This window comes from Schistocerca americana, chromosome 9 (assembly GCF_021461395.2).
Source record: "Schistocerca americana isolate TAMUIC-IGC-003095 chromosome 9, iqSchAmer2.1, whole genome shotgun sequence".
Classification (NCBI taxonomy): Eukaryota; Metazoa; Arthropoda; class Insecta; order Orthoptera; family Acrididae; genus Schistocerca; species Schistocerca americana.
In genome coordinates, this window is record NC_060127.1 from 136389152 (window position 1) to 136413345 (window position 24194).

General features: G+C 43.8%; 1 protein-coding gene across 1 annotated transcript in view; it reads left to right on the forward strand.

Annotated features, from left to right (window-relative positions):
* Nucleotides 1–24194, forward strand: part of LOC124551237 — a 146770-nt gene that overhangs the window by 70184 nt on the left and 52392 nt on the right. Inside the window, exon 4 of the mRNA XM_047126232.1 lies at nt 8705–8844. Coding sequence (XP_046982188.1) covers nt 8705–8844 — 140 coding nt within the window. The remainder of the gene's footprint in view (nt 1–8704; nt 8845–24194) is intronic.

The following is a 24194-nucleotide window of genomic DNA, read 5'->3' on the forward strand; positions in this document are numbered from 1 at the left end:
TCTAAGATTGTGACTATACTCTATCATTTGATATGAATAGTGCTAATTTTAGTATTTAAGACTGTAACTCTACCCTTTGATATGAGTGCGCTAATATGACAATGACTATTTTGTGTAAAATGATCCGAGGTGAATAAATAAAAATTAAAACCTATTCTGTGTGTCCTCAAAGAGATGTCCAAAGACATTCTCTAAGATCTTTGACAAGAAGTAATTGAAGCATATGACAGTTGTTGGGAAGAATCTGAGTAGACGCTATCTGTGAGTGTGCCATTAGGATATTTTAAGTTATTGATTATTTCTGAACTCTTTCGTAGTTGTGCAGTCAGCTACAGAATTCTGAAAGCCGAGTGTTCCATTGCTCATACATGTTACATTAGCTTTTGCTCCTTGTTTTCCCAAATGATGAAATTTCTTTGGGGTGGTGGTGGTGTCCTACAATGTCAGAATGTCAGTTTTTGACAAGATAGCATTTAAGGAGAAGTTGAGGGTTACAGTAGTTGCCTTTCCCTGTAAGGAGAAGTTGAGGGTAACAGTAGTTGCCTTTCCCTGTTCAGATTCGTGATGTAACACTGTGTCTGTTTGCCAGCCTGGGAAATATTTGGTGCTTGATAGAGTTGTAAAATAATGAATGCCGATGATACTATAAAATTATTGTATTGATGGGTGTGTACATGTCAGTTTGTATTTTGTTTCTTGTGAGGAAAATGTGGCTTTTGATTTCTTCATGTCAGCTTGTTACAAACCCAGATTTCATTCTATATTTGAGGTTATATTTATACTAAAATTCTGCTAAAAGCATTTCTCCAATATACAGTATACATTGTGTATTTAGAGACTTCATGGGGCTCAATAACTGTCTTGTCAAGTTGGCAGCAACTTCCTCACAAACCTCTAGTAGGAGCCTCGAAGATTCTGTAGTGTGGGGAGAAAAATTGTAAAATGAACCCAGAGAACTAGTTATTGGGAGGATCTTCGAGAATTATGAGTCATTGAAAGTTTTTACTGAAATGTAGGCAGTTTTGAAGAGCTATGTACATTGCTCAACCAAATATCAGTTGGTCACCCCCAGAATACACTCTGCTGTCTTAATTCTTTTTCTGTTGTTTCACATGTCGGCATTTACCCACTGGCCTTATGTGTGATTATTGAGATTCCAGTTGTAGCTGTCTCCATTTATAGAGAATTGTCAATTTTTGAAGATATTTTGACTGCTTACGTTTCCATGCTGTATTAATGAAAAATTAATGACAATTACATCAACAGAAAGAAGAAGAATCAGTGCTATGAAAAACTGCTTTGATTTATCCATGTAATGACACAGCATGTGGAATGGGCCCTGCTGCCACACTGCCTAGTTTTTTCAGGGGAAAATAAACGTTTAGCAGTGTTGAACTGATAAAATAATACTGTTTAGATCTGTTTGCTTGCAATTGTGCACGTCCAGAATAATGATTCATTGACATAAAATTGTCTGTATTTTTTAATGTTTGTAGAGTGTATTTGAAAGAATTCTAATTTATTGAATTACATGTTCTGTATTTCAGACTGGCTCAGCAGTTTTACTTACATATTCTTTTCCACTGCTATATTCTCAACAGAGATAATTTGCCTTACATTCTTACAAAAGCTTTCCTAAAGATCTTTTATTAATATACTCTCACACCAAAGGACATCATCCACCCATTGAAACATTCAAACATACAGGATATTTCCAAAGTCTGTCAATTGTTCATTTGAATTAAGATTATTGACAATCTAGCTCAGTGCTGTTTCTGTGGTGTTGTGTTACTTCCTTTTCACTAATCTTGAGTTAAGCCACATTGTGCTTGTGCAGTATGTCTGTCTACTGTGTTTTAACACATTTCTGTAAAGTTTTCATGCATGCCATAATGTTTAACAAACTCAAATGTGCCAGTTCGTTTACTCTCTCCTGCCAAATGTTGCAATGTTAGGTTACCAGTATCCCCTGCTAAGCACAACATAGGTCAGTTAGGTTCTCTTGTACAGATTGAACATTAATAAAACAGACAAACTGCAGGGACAGATTCCTGACTGAAAATGAAGGAAAACGGTCCTATGAATACTTGTCCGGACATGGGTTGCTGTCACTGTAGATGCCGCTGACGAAAATAAGTTCCTCCGTCCACACGTCATGTGGTACTTCTGTGTTGCAGACTGTGCGATTGATGCAGTGTACTGTAAGCAGCAGAATGGTCCGGTACTCGTGTCGTGAACAAATTATTTAATTGGATAGATAAAAAATCTACTCACCAAGTGGCGGCAGAACACATACATAAAAGACTGTTCTGATTGACAAGCTTTTGGAGCCAGTGGCTCCTTCTTCAGGCAGAAGGGTTGAAGGGGAAGGAAGAAGGATGAAAGAAAATAACTGGAGAGGTTTAGGAAAGGGGCAGATTTCGGGAAAGTGACCCTGAACTGCAGGTCAGGGGAGACTTACCGTATGGGATGAGAAGGAAAGACTGATTGTTGGGGACTGCATTGGATGAGATTTGAAAACCTGTGAGCTTAAATGTGGAAAACAAGGTAATATGCAAGATGGAGATTACTACTACATCATCGTGCACGAGTTAATAAGAGTGAAAAGCTAAGTGCATTGTATGTAACAGAGGTGGAGGGGGAGTCGAAAATAGATGGGAAAGACAATGAAAAGAAAACTAAAACAGAGTGAAGCAAAGAGTAGTTACAGTGAAGAAAAGCTGAGATGGAAGAAATTAATGTAAATTAAGGCCAGGTGGGTGGCGTTAACCAAGGACATGATGTAGTGCTAGTACCTGCCTGCGGAGTTATGAGAAACTAGTGTCTGGGTGAAGAATCCAAACAGTGCGTATGGTGAAACAGGTGCCAAGATCATGAATGTCATGTTGTAGAGCTTGCTCCGCAATAAAATATTGTGAGTTGCTAGTATACACCCTCTGCCTATGCCCATTCATCCTAATTGATAATTTTGTGGTAGTCGTGCTGATGCAGAAGGCTGAACAGTGTTTACATGGTAGCTAGTATGTGACATGTTGTTTCGCAGGTGGCTCTCCCTATGATAGTACATGTTTCGCCAGTTACAGGGCGATTATTGGTAGTGGTAGGAGGGTGCATAGGCCAAGTCTTAAAGTGGGGACGGTCACAGGGGTAGGAGCCATAGAGTAGTGTTTCTCAGAACTTCGCAGGTGGTAACTAGCACTACAACATGTCATTAGTTCTCGCCACCCACCTGGCCTTAATTTACATTAATTTCTTCCATCTCAGCTTTTCTTCACTGTAACTACTCATTTCTTCACTCCGTTTTAGTTTTCTCTATCTTTGATTGTCTTTCCTGTCTATTTTTCACTGCCCACCTCTGTTACATACAATGCAGTTAGCTTTTCTCTCTTATTAACGTGTTCACGATGTTTTAGTAGTAATCTCTGTCTCGCATATTACCCTGTCTTCAATCTTTAAGCTCTCGGTTTTCGCATCTTGTCTGATGCAGTCCCCAACAATCAGTCTATCCTTCTCATCCCATACAGTAAGTCTCCCCTGACTCACAGTTCAGGGTGACTTTCCCAAAATCTACACCTTTTCCTAGACCTGTCCAGTCCTTTATCCCCACCCTTCTTCCTTCCCCTTCAACCCTTCTGCCTGAAGGAGGAGCCACTGGCTCCAAAAGCTTGCCAATCACAACAGTATTTTATATGTGTGTTCTGCTGCGACTTGGTGAGTAGATTTTTTACCTATCCAATTAAATAATTTTACCAATAATTGATTGTTTTTGTTATATTATTCCATGTGGCCATCATTCCTTCTTATTTAACCCTCTTGCCAGTCTTTGTTGTTGTCTATCATGTTCAAACTGCCGTCTGTTTCCTACTGTATGTGCTATTTCATCCACTTATTTATCTGTATCACCCAGATTAATCATCACTTTGCCCCAACATCTTTTCTAATACTGATTTCCATGCTCATAGATGGGTCCATTTTCATTTTTATTTGCATAGTTATTTACGAATTTGCATAAAATGATTTAAGTTCATTATACTGCATGGCTTTCTCCCTATTGTCTTCTGCCGATTTATTTGCAGATTTGAGAGCGATTTTCTTTTCCACCATCCACTTGTCTTATTTATACATAATTCTTCCATGTTTTTCTGCATTTGTTTTTCGGCAAACCGCTCTAGTCGACTTTTATTGCTGTCACTTGTGTCGCTTTCAGTTTATCCAGTTTCTAACATTTCATCTGTTTTGACGACTTTCCTGATCGATTTTTTTCCTTTTATTATTTTTCATATCAATATAAATTGCCCGCTCATTACCTCTTATTAACAATTTCCGTATGAATTTTTCTGACTTTTTTTCCTTGCTTTTCTTCCATTTTTCTATCTTTTCCACCCTGAGCTTTTTTTTCCCCTCCACTCTTATGATTTCTAACTCTCCAAACTATCTTCTTTTGCCATGATGAATCCCACCTCATATTACATCTGTTCTTTTCAAAAACATGCCTTTGCACTAACAAAACCAAGGTCCCATATTCTGTTTCTTGAAACCTGCTTGTCCCTTGAAGTTACTCCAAAAGGCCTAACATTGAAAGTCCCTGTTTCTGGATGCAGTCCTACCCTACACCAGGCTCTTTTACAGTTTTAAATACAGCAACCTCTTGCTCTTACCCGGCTAATCTGTGACCTACATTCCTCATCAGCAAATTTTCACTCTACCAGAATTCTCTCCTCCTACAAAATCCTACAGTTACGTACCCTCATGTTTCCTTGAATGGTATCGTCCACCAAGCCAACTTCAAACTGCAACACCATCCCAGACTTCACCTCAAAAAGCTATCCCACCTTCTCCTAAACTACCTGAACAGTGGTGTTTCACTTCCTGTCCCTCTGCAGCTCCCTAAGCAGCCACACTCTCAACCACCATTCCTCTTCTACAAACCAAGCTTGGCCAACCTCCTTAGCATCCCACAGCCTTCACCAGTGCCTCCCAGACCAAGAATAACCCGTAATCCCAAGAACCAGTCACAACAGGACAGTGTCCTTAACCTCTCATCTAAAGCACTCTCCCCTCCTGAATTATCTTCACTTCCAGTCCTAAACCTGCATTTGATCATATTGCTTCAGTGAATGACCTCCCATTCCCTGACACATAATATCCATTGGAAATATCACTTTGCAACCCATCACCAAAACCTTTCCAACAGCACACCTGACATTGAACCCTGCCTTGAACAGTTCAGACCACGATCCCAACTTGATCCACCACGACTACCTCAAAATCATCCCTTATAAGCTTTCCAAGAATGCCTCACACCCAGCATTGCTTCACAGCCCTTCCGCAGGTCCTTAAAACATTACCCTAACCTATCCTCTGCAGAACTCCAGGCTCTAAGTTCTCTAAAAGCTGATGATTCCATCATTATCCTCCCAGCAGACAAAGGATCTACCACTATAGTACTTGACCGAAAGGAGTATGTTAGTGAAGGTCTACACCAGCTGTCTGACACTTCTACATACAGTGTCTGCCATCAGGATCCCATCCCTCTGATTCAAACTGACCTGCAGTCCCTCCTTAAATCCTCAGGCCCCTCATAACCACTAACACCTCAATCCATAGAACTTCTCACCCCACCCAAGCACGCACACCTACCTTTTTTATCTTCTTCCTAAGATCCACAAACTCAATCATTCTGGCCGTCCTATGGTTGCCGGCTTCAAAGCATCCACCGAACATATATCTGCCTCCCAGATCAGGCAAATGGCTCAGGCATGACAAAAATTCATGTCTTAGAATGTGTATTTTGCCGTGGCAGTGACACTTGCATGTGGCTGCACATTAACTATAAGCTGCATAAAAATTGGCCTGAAATATGTTATAATTATAAATCAAGAAAGTTATAGTTCTAAAAAGAATCTCTGACTTTCTTCCCTGCCAAACCTGACCTTATTTCAGATATCTTTTTCTGTATTTGGTCCAGGATGTTATCTTAGTGTTGACCTATAATTATTTGACTAGTGCAAAGACAGTCTATCAGCGAAATCCTGTTCACATCACAGAAAACTAATGCTATCACGTTTGTGCTCGACTATATTGCCTTTGCTTCCTTTGTTGGTGGACACTCGACATGTTTCCACTGCTTTGACTGTTGTTTCGTCTCAGTGGTATGGTAGTGGATCCAAGTTCCATCTGTAGCCATAAATAGGCACAAGAAATCTTGTCGCTCGCTCTGAAAATGGAACAAACGTTATTCAGACATTTCCATTTTGATGCATTTCTGAAACTATATTGACAGTGACATGTGGAACAATCGGGTCTACTGCCGGATGTTTGTGTCACTCTGGCACAATATTTCGGCCACGTAACTCGTTGCCTTCTTCAGGTGCTACCTGAGACTGCCGTGTTGGAGGATCTTGTCCAGTATTTATGCCCAGAGGGCGCTCGGTGCTCCCTTTGCCGTCCACGCCCGCCTGGCGCTGCTTGTTTCCCCAAGAAACAACACCTTGCAAGCAGCGCCAGGCGGGCGCGGACCACTAACAGGGCCCCCGACGCGGGACGGGCCTCAGACAGCTGCCACAACTGCAGATGGTGGACTAGGTGGGCGCGGACGTCCGTCGGAGCACCAGGGAAGTGCCAACACCTCGGGAGCTGCCCCAAGCGTGCGCGGACCACGAACAGAACGCCACATGCAGGTCCGGCCCCAGACAACTGCCACGACCACAGATGATGGACGAGCTGGGCGCAGACGTCCGTGGGAGCACCAGGGAGGGGTAAAAACCTCAGGAGCAGCACCTGGCAGGCACGGACCGCGAACGGAACACCCGACACAGGACAGGCCTCAGAGAGCTGCCTCAGATGGCGCCCAAGTCGGGCGCAGACGTCCGAGGGAGCACTGGGGAAGAGACAACACATTACAAGCAGCGCCAGGCGGGTGTGGATGGCAAAGGGAGCACCCAGCGCCCTCTGGGCATAAATACTGGACAAGATCCTCCAACACGGCAGTCTCAGGTAGCACCTGAAGAAGGCAATGAGTTACATGGCCGAAATATTGTGCCAGAGCGACACGAACATCCGGCAGCAGACCCGATTGTTCCACATGTCAAGATCTCGCTGGGAAAGCCTGAACAGATATATTAAGTGTGTCTGCACTTATATAACAGATAATTTTCTCTTCTCCACTTCCACTGTTAAAATGTGATAAGCCTGCTCAAATGACTTCCCTGTGGCTTTAGCAGTTTATTGCACTTAGTGAACAATCCTCCGTGACCTTTTTATATACTTTTACAATACTTTCTGGGCCAGTGGCAAATCTTATCATAGTGGCACAGCTCATCATTACATGGATCATCACCAGTGATGCCTTAATCAAATATAAACTTGTTAATTTCTTTTGCTTTCATGCCTTTTGTATGAAGTACTTAATCACTGCCTGAATTCATCTCCCCTCTCCCCCTCCCCATCTCTCTTTTATCCACCTCTCGTCTCCCCATCTTCGCAAATCACTATATGGTAACAACAACAGAGAGAAGTCCTCACCACAGAGCAGTGATACATCATGTGTTAACTCAAAAGGATGCTTTCCGAACTACACTTGTACTTGCTGAGCCATTCTCCTTAATCTTGCTTCCTAGATAGAATCTGTTTACTCCTCCTGCTAGTGTGTGTTCCTAATTTTACTGTTGAGCAAATTGTCATTACCTGGTCTACTGTTTCTCAAAAACTTCGTCTTTGCTTTGTTTAATTGTATTGTATTTTCTGTGAACATTAGCATTGCCTGAAAATGATGGATATCTGATATTCAAAAATATTTTGAACAGGCTATACTTTACTGCTGCAGCTTATTTTTTGTTTTAGGGGTAGCACTCTGATGAATAGTGAGTGCTGTTCCCCTCTTTAACGTTTTCACTGTAATGGGTCAGGGTGGGACAGCTATGGGTGGGACAGCTCCCATTGCCAGCAAAGCCCAGAGGACACTCGTTTGGCCCCACCCACTTGTTGACTTGATTATTTTTCTCACCTTATTTTATTATTATCAGCCAAACTGATATCCATTAGATTTGTAGCCTTCTCTGTTTCACTGTTATGAATCTTCTGGCTAGAAAGCATTCTTCACATTCAAACTGTCTTCGCCTTAAATCAGGTTGTTGGAGGTCGAATGTAGGTAGGTTTTCTCTCATTGTAGATGAGCCCTGAGACACCTCTCTGACCCACATACCGATGTCCTATACACACTTACTTCTTTTTTATATTGTTTCTCAGCTCTGGCATCAATGTTGCTTTCAAGGCCTCGATTTTACCACTACTACATACTTTCATAATTCAATAAAATTTCTGCCTGGCCTCAGAAACTCCAGATGAACTATCACGTGACTGTGGAGCTGATGGCCTCATTGTTTAGTCCCTTAACCCCCAACTGATAAACCTAAGGGCTGAGTAATTGAAGACAGCAAGGGGCAGGAAAAAGTTATGGAGAAAGGTGACAGGATTTGTATGCCATTAAACTGAAAAGCAGTTGTCAGTATATTTTAACAAACACATAGTTGTTCTAATTGTCCAACATTTTTCTGTGTTACAGCATGCTTTGGGAGATTATTATTATTATTATTATTATTAATACAATATGTTTTTTTTTTTTTTTTTAAGTTTTGAAATCTACAGATATATTACATTGTAGCGTATTTTACACTGCATAAGTCACAGTATTTTTTGGTTCTAGATGAGTACAATGGTGCCCGTGCCCTTGGACTGTGTGTCAGCGGCCAGACAGTTGGTGAACTTTTGAGAAGAGTTGTCAGTGAAATGTACCTGATTTCAAAGAAGGTGATCCTTCTGATAGGAACAAATGATATGCTTAGGGTATGTATAGTGCAGGCCATTGTCCATGCTTACAGTTACTTGTCTGTTGATATCTTTTTATTCAAAGTTTTGAAGTCTTTTCTCACTAACAGACAATGAAGTCCCAGCAAAACCTGCCATTAAAGAACCTCAGTTTAGTGCTGTATTGCACAGTGCTGAAAATTACAAATGGTTGCATTTACACTATAGTGACTGATTGATTAAGAAGTTTCAGGAAATTACTTACGTGATTTTAAGCCATCTATACTGCTGTATAAAGACAAGTTGTCACTTAATATTGTTACCAAAACTCTCAAAAAGTAATTGATCAATGTACTTCAAATTTCTACATGATATTCTAGTAAACATTTGGACTGGCTTAGGCTACTTATTTTTAATATATATTTACTATATAAACACAGAACTTTGTTAACAAACATCTCACAAAGTTCTTGACCAATATATTGCAAATTTTTGAATGACACAAATAAACATTCAGGTGAATGTAGGCTACATATTTTTTTAACATGTGTGCAAAGGAAAGTTGCTACTCACCATATAGTGGAAATACTGAGTTGCAGACAGGCACAACAAAAAACTGTCACCAATATAGCTTTCGCCCAGTAAGACCTTCGCCTTCGCCTTCAACACATACACACTAACGCAAATGCAACTCACACGCACGTGACTGCAGTCTCAAGCAACTGAGGCTCCACTGTGAGAGTGTGGCCTCACTTTCCGACAGCCTTTTTGGTGTGCCTAACTGCGACTCAGTATCTCCGCTATTTGGTGAGAAGCAACTTTCGTTTTCACAATATTGCACATTCCATCCTGGATTTTCCATTGTTTGATTTAATATGTGTGTTATATAAATACTTTGTAATGGCCACGCCTCGGGTCAAGAGATCTGCGGATGTTGAATTTGGATTGGTCAGGCAGTGAAATTACAGTGTGTCTGGCGATTGAGGTTGTAAGGCAGGGGAGCGTTTGTTTCTTACATGTGAAGGCACCAAAGTAACAGTGGTTTCTGAAATAACATTTTATTAATGTGTTTGCTACAGTGAATACTGCCTTCCCTGGTGGCCAGGAAACAGGTTGGGCTACTTCCCTAGGTGTTGGCGAAGATGTCTGACGCGACACCCAAACAACTTGTGTATCGTGTGGCAGATCGATACCCTGACTGACAACGAATCAGTGCAGGGCGGCAGCGGGATCCCATGTGGCGACCTGCAGACACCCGGCAGTGAAATTGAAGTTGTCGGTACACTCAAAAAGGGATGCTTGCTTACATCATCTGTACCGACCCAGTGTACGGGCAGGTAGGTGGTACATGCACAACCTGGGAGTCAGCACTCAGGTGCCCACCCAACAAGAAGGAGAGTAGCTTGCTGTTGATCAGCTAACCCTTCACCACAGGACTTCCTCATAGGTCTGCATCTTCTACCAGTAACGGCTGTGACCTATCGAATACGACTGCGTGGAGCAACGAAGTCCACCCACAGCCAGTAGACTGCAGTTTCAAAGTTGAAGTCCTCAGACAGGCAGTAAGCAGCATATCACGGTTCTCCAGCAGTGCTGACCTGTAACGTGTAAAACTGTCATTCTGTACGGGGTCGGTGATGCAGACGGAATGAACAGACATGCTGAGGACGAACTGTCCAAAATGGGTATCTAAAGCCATATATCGCATCACTATAGTAGGTTAGGCAGCCATTTGTTCTCTGGGAGTGATCATACGGCATCATTTGTGCCCCTTTCTATAGCTGTGCTTGCCATGTAGCAAAGAGGTACGGGTTTTGCCCTGCTTTTGCAATACTGGCACTCCTTGTGTGTTCTAGGTTATGGTCGTGAAACACAGTCTGAGTTGTACATGGTACTTTTACTGTCTATATCGAACAGTAACTTCAAAAATGTGTTAGCGCAGGATTCCTGTGCATTCACCCTGAAATTTTGGTTGCTGTCACCCTAGAGCAACTTCATGTACATAGGCTATACTTACAAAAGTTTATCATTTAGCAGTTATTGTGTAACAAATCTCAAGAGTAGGTTTACTGCTCATTACCACTCCACTCCTTAAAATCTAATTTTAATCTCTAATTACTATAATCTGGTAATAAGTATTAAGCCTAGCCCTTGTTGTTTACATATGCCATGAAGCCGTACCGTGGCGATTTGATGAAGTGGTAGGTCTGAAGGACTGGCAACTTTTAAACGTCAAGTGTAGATAGAGTGTACGCGTTGCTGTAAGAAACATGGCTATGTTAGTAATTGGAACTCTGATAGTAATGTTCCGACACTGTTGTGCTCACAAATTTTGAATATGCCTGAACTTCTGTTTTGTTGTAATATGTCCTCCTTCCTCAGTGACTAATACAGAATTCTTACACTTGATCGATGAGCTAAAGATATCATTAAGGACTCTGGGTCATTCCATGTCAGTTCAACCAGGGGCTCCAGCTCATAGTCTCAGATTTGACTGAAATTCAGTACACTAATTCTACCATGTGTGGAACACTAGTGTACAAAGTATTTGTTTCCGCTGCCAGTTAGTTCCAGAATTATGACTTGTGAAAGAAAGTGGTGTGACCCAGAAATTGCAACCCGCATCTGGCGATCTATCTTCAGACCCAACTTCAAGTCTTAATAACTTTGGAACTATTCCTCACAGTCAAGTGAAATTTTTACAACCCAGTAACATCCATTTAGAGAACACAGTCCATGAATCATAACACCAACATATTTCTGAGGGGAAAATAAAAAATTCCAAAATATGATTAAAAGAATGTAATACATTGTTGTTGTTGTTGTTGTTGTTGTTGTTGTGGTCTTCAGTCCTGAGACTGGTTTGATGCAGCTCTCCATGCTACTCCATCCTGTGCAAGGTTCTTCATCTCCCAGTACTTACTGCAACCTACGTCCTTCTGAATCTGCTTAGTGTATTCATCTCTTGGTCTCCCACTATGATTTTTACCCTCCACACTGCCCTCCAATGCTAAATTTGTGACCCTTGATGCCTCAGAACATGTCCTACCAACCGGTCCCTTCTTCTTGTCAAGTTGTGCCACAAACTCCTCTTCTCCCCAGTTCTATTCAATACCTCCTCATTTGTTATGTGATCTACCCATCGAATCTTCGGCATTCTTCTGTAGCACCACATTTTGAAAGCTTCTATTCTCTTCTTGTCCAAATTATTTATCGTCCATGTTTCACTTCCATACATGGCTACACTCCATACAAATACTTTCAGAAATGACTTCCTGACACTTAAATCTATACTCGATGTTAACAAATTTCTCTTCTTCAGAAACGCTTTCCTTGCCATTGCCAGTCTACATTTTATATCTTCTCTACTTCGACCATCATCAGTTATTTTGCTCCGCAAATAGCAAAACTCCTTTACTACTTTAAGTGTCTCATTTCCTAATCTAATTCCCTCAGCATCACCCGACTTAATTCGACTACATTCCATTATCCTCGTTTTGCTTTTGTTGATGTTCATCTTATATCCTCCTTTCAAGACACTGTCCATTACGTTCAACTGCTCTTCCAAGTCCTTTGCTGTCTCTGACAGAATTACAATGTCATCGGCGAACCTCAAAGTTTTTATTTCTATTCCATGGATTTTAATACCTACTCCGAATTTGTCTATTGTTTCCTTTACTGCTTGCTCAATATACAGATTGAATAACATCGGGGACAGGCTACAACCCTGTCTCACTCCCTTCCCAACCGCTGCTTCCCTTTCATGTCCCTCGACTCTTATAACTGCCATCTGGTTTCTGTACAAATTGTAAATAGCCTTTCGCTCCCTGTATTTTACCCCTGCTACCTTTAGAATTTGAAAGAGAGAGAAAGCTTTTGACGATGTTGACTGGAACACTAAGTCTTCAAATGCTAGAAACATAGGTTTGCCTTTCCTTAATCTTTCTTCTAAGATAAGTCGTAAGGTCAGTATTACCTCACGTGTTCCAATATTTCTATGGAATCCAAACTGATTTTCCCCAAGGTTGGCTTCTACTAGTTTATCCATTCGTCTGTAAAGAATTCGCGTTAGTATTTTGCAGCTGTGGCTTATTAAACTGATTGTTCGGTAATTTTCACATCTGTCAACATCTGCTTTCTTTGGGATTGGAATTATTATATTCTTCTTGAAGTCTGAGGGTATTTCGCCTGTCTCATACATCTTGCTCACCAGATGGTAGAGTTTTGTCAGGAATGGCTCTCCCAAGGCCGTCAGTAGCTCTAATGGAATGTTGTCTACTCCCGGGGCCTTGTTTCGACTCAGGTCTTTCAGTGCTCTGTCAAACTCTTCACGCAGTATTGTATCTCCCATTTCGTCTTCATCTACATTCTCTTCCATTTCCAGAATACTGTCCTCAATATCCAGAATACTGGGTTTCCATTTGAGCTCTTGATATTCATACAAGTGATTCTCTTTTCTCCAAAGGTCTCTTTAATTTTCCTGTAGGCAGTATCTATCTTACCCCTAGTGAGATAAGCCTCTACATCCTTACATTTGTCCTCTAGCCATGCCTGCTTAGCCATTTTGCACTTCCTGTCGATCTCATTTTTGAGACATTTGTATTCCTTTTTGCCTGCTTAATTTACTGCATTTTTATATTTTCTCCTTTCGTCAATTAAATTCAATATTTCTTCTGTTACCCAAGGATTTCTGCTAGCCCTCATCTTTTTACCTACTTGATCCTGTGCTGCCTTCACTACTTCATCCCTCAGAGCTACCCATTCTTCTTCTACTGTATTTCTTTCCCCCATTTGTGACAATTGTTCCCTTATGCTCTCCCTGAAACTCTGTACAACCTCTGGTTCCTTCAGTTTGTCCAGATCCTATCTCCTTAAATTCCCACCTTTTTGCAATTTCTTCAGTTTTAATCTACAGGTCATAACCAATAGATTGTGGTCAGAGTCCACATCTGCCCCTGGAAATGTCTTACAATTTAATACCTGGTTCCTAAATCTCTGTCTTACCATTATGTAATCTATCTGATACCTTCTAGTGTCTCCAGGATTCTTCCATGTGTACAACCTTCTTTTATGATTCTTGAACCAAGTATTAGCTATGATTAAGTTATGCTCTGTGCAAAATTCTACCAGACGGCTTCCTCTTTAATTTCTTTCCCCCAATCCATATTCACCTACTATGTTTCCTTCTCTCCCTTTTCCTACTCTCGAATTCCAGTCACCCATGACTATTAAATTTTCGTTTCCCTTCACTACCTAAATAATTTCTTTTATCTCATCATACATTTCATCAATTTCTTCATCATCTGCAGAGCTAGTTGGCATATAAACTTGTACTATTGTAGTAGGTGTGGCCTTCGTGTCTATCTTGGCCACAATAATGCGTTCACTATGCTGTTTGTAGTAGCTTACCCGCATTCCTATTTTTTTATTCATTATTAAACCTACACCTGCATTACCCCTATTTGATTTTGTATTTATAACCCTGTATTCACCTGACCAAAAGTCTTGTTCCTCCTGCCACCTAACTTCACTGTTTCCCATTCTATCTAACTTTAACCTATCCATTTCCCTTTTTAAGTTTTCTAACCTACCTGCCCGACTAAGGGATCTGACATTCCACGCTCCGATCCGCAGAACGCCAGCTTTCTTTCTCCTGATAACGACGTCCTCTTGAGTAGTCCCCGCCCGGAGATCCGAATGGGGAACTATTTTACCTCCGGAATATTTTACCCAAGAGGACGCCATCATCATTTAACCATACAGTAAAGCTGCATGCCCTTGGGAAAAATTACGGCTGTAGTTTCCCCTTGCTTTCAGCCGTTCGCAGTACCAGCACAGCAAGGCCGTTTTGGTTAGTGTTAAAAGGCCAGATCAGTCAATCATCCAGACTGTTGCCCCTGCAACTACTGAAAAGGCTGCTGCCCCTCTTCAGGAACCACACATTTGTCTGGCCTCTCAACAGATACCCCTCCGTTGTGGTTGCACCTACGGTACGGCCATCTGTATCGCTGAGGCACGCAAGCCTGCCCACCGACGGCAAGGTCCATAGTTCATGGTGGGAGGTGTAATACATTATAAGGTACATATTGTAGGTGCCCTCTATGCCATATATAATTCATTCAGAAAGGATATAAATTATTTTGTGGTAAGCTTAATGTGGCCTAAACACACACAGAACTCATCATGCCCATATGCCCATATCAGTCACAAAAACTGAGTTACATGGATTTTCGAAGTGTGATAGCACAAAATGGACAAGTGGTATCCAAGCCAAATTTCACACGCTGCATAAGTAGACCATAATGATATGCATCACAAAATTTCAGCATGTTATTGCAAGACATTTGTGTACAATGGAAGTTGACAGATATATTTGGTGATGTGGCTATTGTTCCACAACACAATTTTGTATAAACGTATCGTAAACTGTTCTGCCTCTTCTTATCCTCACCCACAACTGTTTAATCACTGAGCAACAACACATAGACAGATTAACACAACCTATCGTTAATGTTTACTGCATCGTAACTGCTAAAAACCAGTCGACTGTGCTTCGAACAGAAGTTCTCCCACACTTTAGCTACTGTACTCTGTATATTGCGTGGCAATTTGTATTGTCTTCCTGACACTGTGGTAGGGACTGGAACTGTCATAAGAATATGTTCAAAAGGAATCCAAAACCTGTCTGCCGAACGTGGCCAATGAAATTATCTTGCTGGTGCCCTGAAGTTCACAAATACATCACCTTCTGCTTCACAGCACTCTGCAACACATCCTAAGTACCATTTGTCATCATAAACAGCAATAACATAGCAACCTGGTTGTATGTTGCTGCTTTAGCTTCTGAATCCTGAGTCACACACACCGTGAAGACACATGTTGTGCATGAACCTATAATTATAACCGGACAGTCTGCTCATCTGCATATTGTCAGAGTCTGCTGGAGAGAGGTGATGATGGCTCCTTGTGCCTGCAACAGTTTTAACATGTTCTAGTCAGCTTTTTAGCAGCTCTTCAACTGATTTCACCTCATCTTTCGAAACATAGAATGATTGTATACCAGTGATATTTTTCTGTAACTAGGTAAATAATTGAAGAGGTGTCAGAATGTGACCTTCTGTAGGGTGCTGCAGACTAGCTCGTGATGCCATGTGCTTAATGGTAGCACCAATACCATCACATACATTTTTACCGTGACTGGTTGCGAAAAAATTCCATTCTCCATGAATCTGAAAATCATGGTAATGCTTGCATAAATTTTTGAGATTTTTACAGTTTTTGTACTGACAAGCTGCCCCATCCCCCCCAGGGGATCCACAACTCTTTTGTGGATACGTGTGTAGCGAGCACGGGACCCCGAGCTAATGTGGCCTTCCTTCCTTTCCGGGCTGCATACCTTCCCTTTCCGTATCCTTCCCCATCCCCCATCTTCGCCCCCCCCCTCACCTCTGGCTCTTTCCTTCCCTTTCTCCCCCTCTGGGGAGTATGGTTTGTGCCTACGTCCGGAGACGGACGCTTGTAAATGTACCGCACTCTTCGCCTTCCTTGCTTGTATGTCTTCATCTTTCTTCGTCCTTCTCTATTCCTTACCTCTTCTCTTTACCTCTTCTCTTTACCCTTTTCTCCGCTGCGGCGTTTGAGACCTCTCTTCTTTCCTTTCCCTGTCTCTTTCTTCCTCCCTGTGCGTGTCTGAAGGCCGACCCACGCACTTCCATGCGTAGCCGGTGACGGGGTAACGCGTAATTCCCCACCCCGGGTAGACAGGTAGGACACGTACGTACCCCCTGGTAAAGGCCAGGCCCAGGGAGGGGTGATTACCCGAGCTGATACCTTCCGAAAGTGCCGATTGGTCCCTCCGTCCGTTTGTCGGGAGGTGTGACCTGAGGTGTGAACAATCACCTAAGGCGGGTGTGCCCTCGGTGAGGGCCCCCACAAGGGAGGAGCGCGCCATCGGAGACGCCGGTAATCATGGGGGATTCTTCCGCAATGGTTTCCTCACCTTCCACTATGTCTGCTCAAAAACGTAAGTTCACTGAGTCTCAGCCACAGACGGTTCTTCCATCGTTGCCACAGTTCCTTGTTGTTTCTCGGTCTGACAAAGGTCACGACTTTTCCACGGTCAACCCTTTCATTATTCAGAAAGGTGTCGACGCAATTGCGGGTCCTGTAAAGTCTTGTTCCAGATTACGGAATGGCACCCTGTTGTTAGAAACACACAGTGCCCTCCAGGCTCAAAAATTGCTGCGTACTTCTCTGCTCCACACCTTCCCTGTCCGGGTGGAACCGCACCGTACCTTAAATTCCTCGCGTGGAGTCGTTTATACGCGCTCCCTCGATGGATTGTCTGACGAAGAAGTTCAGCACTATCTGTCTGACCAAGGCGTCACGGCTGTTCATCGGGTTATGAAAAGGGTTGACTCGAACATCATTCCAACCCGCACTGTCTTCTTGACATTTGACAAAGTTCAACTCCCATCAAAAATCAAAGCAGGCTATGAGATAATTTCCGTTCGCCCTTATGTCCCAAACCCTACGCGTTGCTATCGATGTCAGCGGTTCAACCACACCAGCCAGTCCTGTTCCAATCCGGCCAAATGTGTTACGTGTGGCAGGGATGCCCATGAGGGTGCTTGTCCACCTCCATCCCCTCGCTGCATCAACTGTATGGGTGACCACGCTGCTTCCTCTCGAGATTGCCCTGTTTTTAAGGACGAAAAGCTGATCCAGGAAATAAGAGTGAAGGAAAAGGTGTCGACCTTTGCTGCTCGAAAGTTACTCGCCTGTCGACAGCCCACCGTGCCTCAGAAAGGAAAATACAGCACTGTCCTTGCTTCTCCTCGGCCAACAAAGGAGGCGGCCACTCAGACTTGCGACCTCACATTTAGTACCACGGTCGTCAGATCGGCCAGCGCAAAGATCGCCCGTTCAACCTCACCTCTTTCGCCTGCCCACTCTATGGTTCACCCTTCGTCGGGTTCTGCTAAATCTCGAGCCCAAAAGTCAGACGCCAAGTCTTCAAAGAAAGAGCATTCTCGTGAAGAGTTTTTACGTACTACAACTTCACAACCATCGGTTCCTCCTTCATCTAAACATACCTCCAAGAAGGCTACGAAGAAACACAGTTCCTCTCCTTCTCCGCCAAGGCGTGTCCCATCTACAGCACCACCTGGCGGAAATCGCCCTCGGCCATCTTCTGTGTCGCCGAGGCGCACTGTTGGTGGCCGGTCAACTGGCCGATCGTTGGTGGCAGGAGCTGCTCCTGACCAACCTATGGATCAGGATCTTCTGCCTTCGACTGAATGCCATTCCATGCTGTCGGTCGCAAGCTCTGAGCAGTCGTTAAGTTGACAGCACCCTTGGTCACGTTCCTCCCTTTTCTGTTCACCCAATGTCCATTATCCACTGGAATATCCGCGGCATTCGCGCCAATCGGGAGGAATTGTCGATCCTCTTCCGATCCTACTCGCCGGTCATCTTCTGTCTTCAGGAAACAAAGCTGCGTCCCCATGACCGCTTTGTTCTCCCTCATTTTCAGTCCGTCCGATATGACCTCCCCTCTGTTGAAGGCACTCCAGCCCATGGAGGACTCATGATTCTGCTCCATGATACTCTCCATTATCACCCAATCCCCTTAAACACTTCCTTCCAAGCTGTCGCCGTCCGTCTTTCCCTTTCTGGGTACACGTTCTCTCTTTGTACGGTATACATTCCATCGTCTACACCAATGGCACGAGCTGATCTCCTTCATCTTCTTGATCAGCTTCCACCCCCCTATTTGTTGGTTGGGGACTTCAATGCCCACCACCCTCTTTGGGGATCTCCACATCCTTGTCCACGGGGCTCACTATTGCTAGACGTCTTCCACCAAGCGGATCTAGTCTGCCTCAACACTGGGGTCCCCACATTTTTATCTGCCTCCACGGCAAATTTATCCCATTTGGACCTTGCGGTTGGTACTGTTCCGCTAGCTCGGCGCTTCGAATGGTTCGCCATTGATGATACACACTCGAGTGACCACTTTCCATGTGTTCTTCGACTGCAGCCTCAACTGCCATATATGCGCTCGCGACGCTGGAAGTTTGCCCAAGCCGATTGGACACTTTTTTCGTCTCTAGCGACATTTGATGACCGTCGCTTTCCCAGCGTCGACGATGAGGTCACACATTTTACCGACGTTATTCTCACAGCTGCGGAACGTTCAATACCACGCACCTCCGAATTGCCCCGGCGCCCTCCAGTTCCTTGGTGGAACGAGGCATGCCGTGACGCAATACGTGAGCGGCGACGTGCTCTTCGCATTTTCCGTCACCATCCAACTTTGGCCAACTGTATCCGATATAAGCAGCTCCGTGCGCGATGCCGTCGCGTCATCCGCGATAGCAAGAAGGCAAGCTGGAAATTCTTTATTAGCTCATTTAACACCTTCACTCCCTCCTCGGAAGTTTGGAGTCGGCTTCGACAGTTCTCAGGCGCGCCTAGTTTCTCCCCGGTCTCTGGGCTCACTGTCGCGCATGATACCTTAGTGGACCCCGTCGCAATTTCTAACTCATTGGGTCAGCACTTTGCTGAGATTTCGAGCTCTTCAAATTACCCGCCAGCGTTTCTCCCGAAGAAACGTGCAGCGGAAGTGCGACATCTTACTTTCTCCTCTCAAAATCGCGAAAGCTACAATACTGTTTTCTCCATGCGCGAACTCCAACATGCACTCTCTTCTTCTCGCTCCTCCGCCCCAGGACCGGATGGTATCCATGTCCAAATGTTGCTGCATTTATCAACCCATAGCCTGCGTTACCTCCTTCGCCTTTATAATCGAATTTGGACCGACAGTACCTTTCCCAGGCGATGGCGGGAAGCTATTGTCGTTCCCGTTCCGAAACCTGGAAAGGACAAACATCTCCCCTCTAGCTATCGCCCCATTTCTCTCACGAGTAGTGTCTGTAAGGTTTTGGAGCGTATGGTGAATTACCGTTTAGCTTGGTGGCTGGAGTCCCGCAGTCTTTTAACACCAGCCCAATGCGGATTCCGAAAGCATCGTTCTGCTGTTGACCATCTTGTTGCTCTCTCCACTTATATCATGAACAATTTTCTCCGGAAACGCCAAACGGTAGCAATATTTTTTGATCTGGAGAGAGCGTACGATACCTGTTGGAGGACAGGCATCCTCCGCACACTGTTCTCTTGGGGCTTTAGAGGCCGGCTGCCCCTTTTTCTTCGCGAATTTATGGCAGAGCGCACATTTAGGGTGCGGGTGAACACTACTCTCTCCCGTACTTTCTCCCAAGAAAATGGGGTACCCCAGGGCTCCGTGCTGAGTGTTGTACTGTTTGCCATCGCCATAAATCCAATTATGGATTGTCTCCTTCCTGATGTCTCGGGCTCCCTCTTTGTGGACGATTTTGCGATCTACTACAGCTCTCAACGGACCAGCCTTCTTGAAAGACGTCTTCAAGGATGTCTCGATCGCCTCCACTCGTGGAGCATCGAAACCGGCTTCCGTTTCTCACCCAGTAAGACCGTTTGTGTTAATTTTTGGCGACGTAAGGAGTTTCTTCCGCCCTCCTTACATCTAGGTCCTGTCAACCTTCCGTTTTCCGACGTCGCTAAATTCTTGGGTCTTATGTTTGACAGAAAACTGTGCTGGTCCTCCCACGTTTCCTACCTTTCGGCTCGCTGTCTGCGTTCCCTTAACACCCTCCGTGTCCTGAATGGTACCTCTTGGGGAGCGGACCGAGTGGTCCTTCTCCGCCTCTATCGCGCCTTAGTGCGCTCGAAATTGGATTATGGAAGCATAGTCTACTCCTCTGCTCGGCCGTCTATTCTTCGGCGTCTTGACTCTATCCACCACCGTGGATTACGTTTAGTGTCTGGAGCTTTTTACACCAGCCCTGTGGAAAGCCTTTATGCTGAGACTGCTGAACCTCCGCTGTCCAATCGGCGGGCAGTCCTTCTGAGTCGTTATGCTAGCCATCTGTCTTCCATGCCTGCTAATCCAGCCCATAACCTTTTTTTCGACGCCTCCTTTGATGTCTGGTATGCAGGCCGCTCCTCCTCCCTACTACCCCCGGGAGTCCGCTTCCGTCAACTGCTCCATTCTCTTTCCTTCCGCTTTCCTAAAACCTTCTTGACAACTTGGGGTACAGCACCGCCTTGGCTCCGTCCCCGGATCGACTTGCTCAGAGACCTATGTCAATTTCCCAAGGATGGTACCCCTACACTTGTTTACCGTCGGGCATTTGCTGCTCTATGTGCACAAATGACGGAAGCCACATTTATTTACACCGATGGCTCGAAAACATCGCTAGGTGTAGGGAGTGCCTATATTGTTGGCGACACCCCAAATCACTTTCGGCTTCCTGACCAGTGTTCGGTTTATACTGCGGAGCTTTACGCTGTTCTCCAGGCTGTCCACTACATCCGCCGCCATCAGCGGATACAGTACGTAATCTGCTCAGATTCTCTCAGCTCTCTCCTAAGTCTCCAAGCTCTTTACCCTGTGCACCCTCTGGTCCACCGGATTCAGGACTGTCTGCGCTTGCTCCACCTGGGGGGCGTCTCAGTGGCGTTCCTCTGGCTCCCGGGACACGCTGCTATCTGTGGAAATGAGGCGGCCGATATAGCGGCCAAGGCTGCAGTCTCTCTTCCTCGGCCAGCTCTTCAGTCTCTTCCGTTTACCAATCTACGGAGCGGTTTATGTCGCCAAGTTACTCATTTATGGCATGCGCATTGGTCAACACTTCCCCACAATAAATTGCGGGAAGTGAAAGCCCTTCCTTGCGCTTGGACCTCTTCCTCCCGAACGCGTCGTCGGGAGGAGGTAATTTTAGCTCGACTCCGGATAGGGCACTGTCTTTTTAGTCATCGACATCTTTTAAGCGGTGATCCTCCCCCACTCTGTCCCCACTGCTCTCAGCTGTGGACGGTCAGACACCTTTTAATTGAATGCCCCTATTTTAATCCGTTACGCTCCCGTCTACAGCTCTCGCCTGATCTATCGTCGATTTTAGCAGATGACACGCGCTCAGCTGACCGCGTTCTACAGTTTATTAGTGACAGTGACATGACGTCAGTCATTTGAAGCTTTTTTTTGGGGACAACCAACCCCTTTCTATAGTGGACTTTTAAGCATTCCTTCTGCCTTTAGTTTCTCAAATTTTCTGACTTTGTTTCCATTGCTGCTGATTTTAAATTTCGTTTTTTTTTCCTGTTTTCTACGTCACGGGCTGGGCGCTAATGACCATAGAAGTTTTGCGCCCTATACCACAAAAAAAAAAAAAAAAAAAAAAAAAAAAAAAAAAAAAAAAAAAAAAAAAAAAAGAAGCTGCCCCATCACTGAAGTATTACGCAAAATGTATGTGAGGCAGCTTGTTTTCCACATATGCCATGACAGTGCGAATGTGAGCATGAACTGCAATGGCATCAGGCATCATGAATTCAACAGTCACTAAAAACTCACAGGTTCATGACACACACATCACCTGATTCACCTCTATGTTGTTGTTGTTCTGGTCTTCAGTCCTGAGACTGTATGCAGCTCTCCGAGCTACTCTATCCTGTGCAAGCTTTTTCATCTCCCAGTACTTACTGCAACCTACATCCTTCTGAATCTGCTTAGTGTATTCATCTCTTGGTCTCCCTCTAAGATTTTTACCCTCCACGCTGCCCTCCAATACTAAATTGGTGATCCCTTGATGCCTCAGAACATGTCCTACCAACCGATCCCCTCTTCTGGTCAAGTTGTGCCACAAACTTCTCTTCTCCCCAATCCTATTCAATACTGCTTCATTAGTTACGTGATCTACCCATCTAATCTTCAGCATTCTTCTGTAGCACCACATTTCGAAAGCTTCTATTCACTTCTTGTCCAAACTATTTATCGTCCATGTTTCACTTCCATACATGGCTACACTCCATACAAATACTTTCAGAAATGACTTCCTGACACTTAAATCAATACTGGATGTTAACAAATTTCTCTTCTTCAGAAACGCTTTCCTTGCCATTGCCAGCCTACATTTTATATCCTGTCTACTTCGACCATCATCAGCTATTTTGCTCCCCAAATAGCAAAACTCCTTTACTACTTTAAGTGCCTCATTTCCTAATCTAATTCCCTTAGCATCACCCGACTTTATTAGATTCCATTCCATTATCCTCGTTTTGCTTTTGTTGATGTTCATCTTATATCCTCCTTTCAAGACACTGTCCATTCCGTTCAACTGCTCTTCCAAGTCCTTTGCTGTCTCTGACAGAATTACAATGTCATCGGCGAACCTCAAAGTTTTTATTTCTTGTCCATGAATTTTAATACCTACTCCGAATTTTTCTTTTGTTTCCTTTACTGCTTGCTCAATATACAGATTGAACAACATCGGGGAGAAGCTACAACCCTGTCTTACTCCCTTCCCAACCACTGCTTCCCTTTCATGTCCCTCGACTCTTATAACTGCCATCTGCTTTCTGTACAAATTGTAAATAGCCTTTCGCTCCCTGTATTTTACCCCTGACACCTTCAGAATTTGAAAGAGAGTATTCCAGTCAACATTGTCAAAAGCTTTCTCTAAGTCTACAAATGCTAGAAACGTAGGTTTGCCTTTCCTTAATCTTTCTTCTAAGATAAGTCGTAAGGTCAGTATTGCCTCACGTGTTCCTACATTTCTACGGAATCCAAACTGATCTTCCCCGAGGTTGGCTTCTACTAGTTTTTCCATTCGTCTGTAAAGAATTCGTGTTAGTATTTTGCAGCTGTGACTTATTAAACTGATAGTTCGGTAATTTTCACCTCTATAGTAAATCGCAAATGGCTGGAGAGTTGCTTGACTGTTGTCCCAATGATAACCTTGGATGGCATCTTGAACTATAAATGCATAATTTTGAGAAAAGTCTAGTATTACTATAATTTCGCCTTGTTTCAAATTATCCTTACAAAAGTGGAGATAAGCCGATTGTGCTGTTGCTGTGAAGCTGTGTGTGGTCAGTTTGTCCGTTTTTGACAACACATTTCAACAAAACCTTCCACTGTACTTCGCTTTGTGTCAAGACTTGTGCGATACATGTGTGTCATTGTTTATAAGAAACAAGTTCATCGTCATCCATAAGGAGTTCACCATACAGTTTGTTATTCATGTGTTCTGCAAGATTTGCCTTACCAGGACACTTTTCATACCTGTGTATCATGCACTGGTAGGAACTGATGCCACACACTAGCAGCTTCATTGCACCATTGTAATCCAGACCAGAATCCTTTATAGCAGCAAACATCAGCTCAGCATTTTGATGGATCTCACATACACAAACATTGTGTGTGCCCCTTGCACTGGAAAATAGATGATAAACCTATTTTGGTATTGGGATACTTTTCCTTGAATTCTACATATAGTTCTGATATGTTG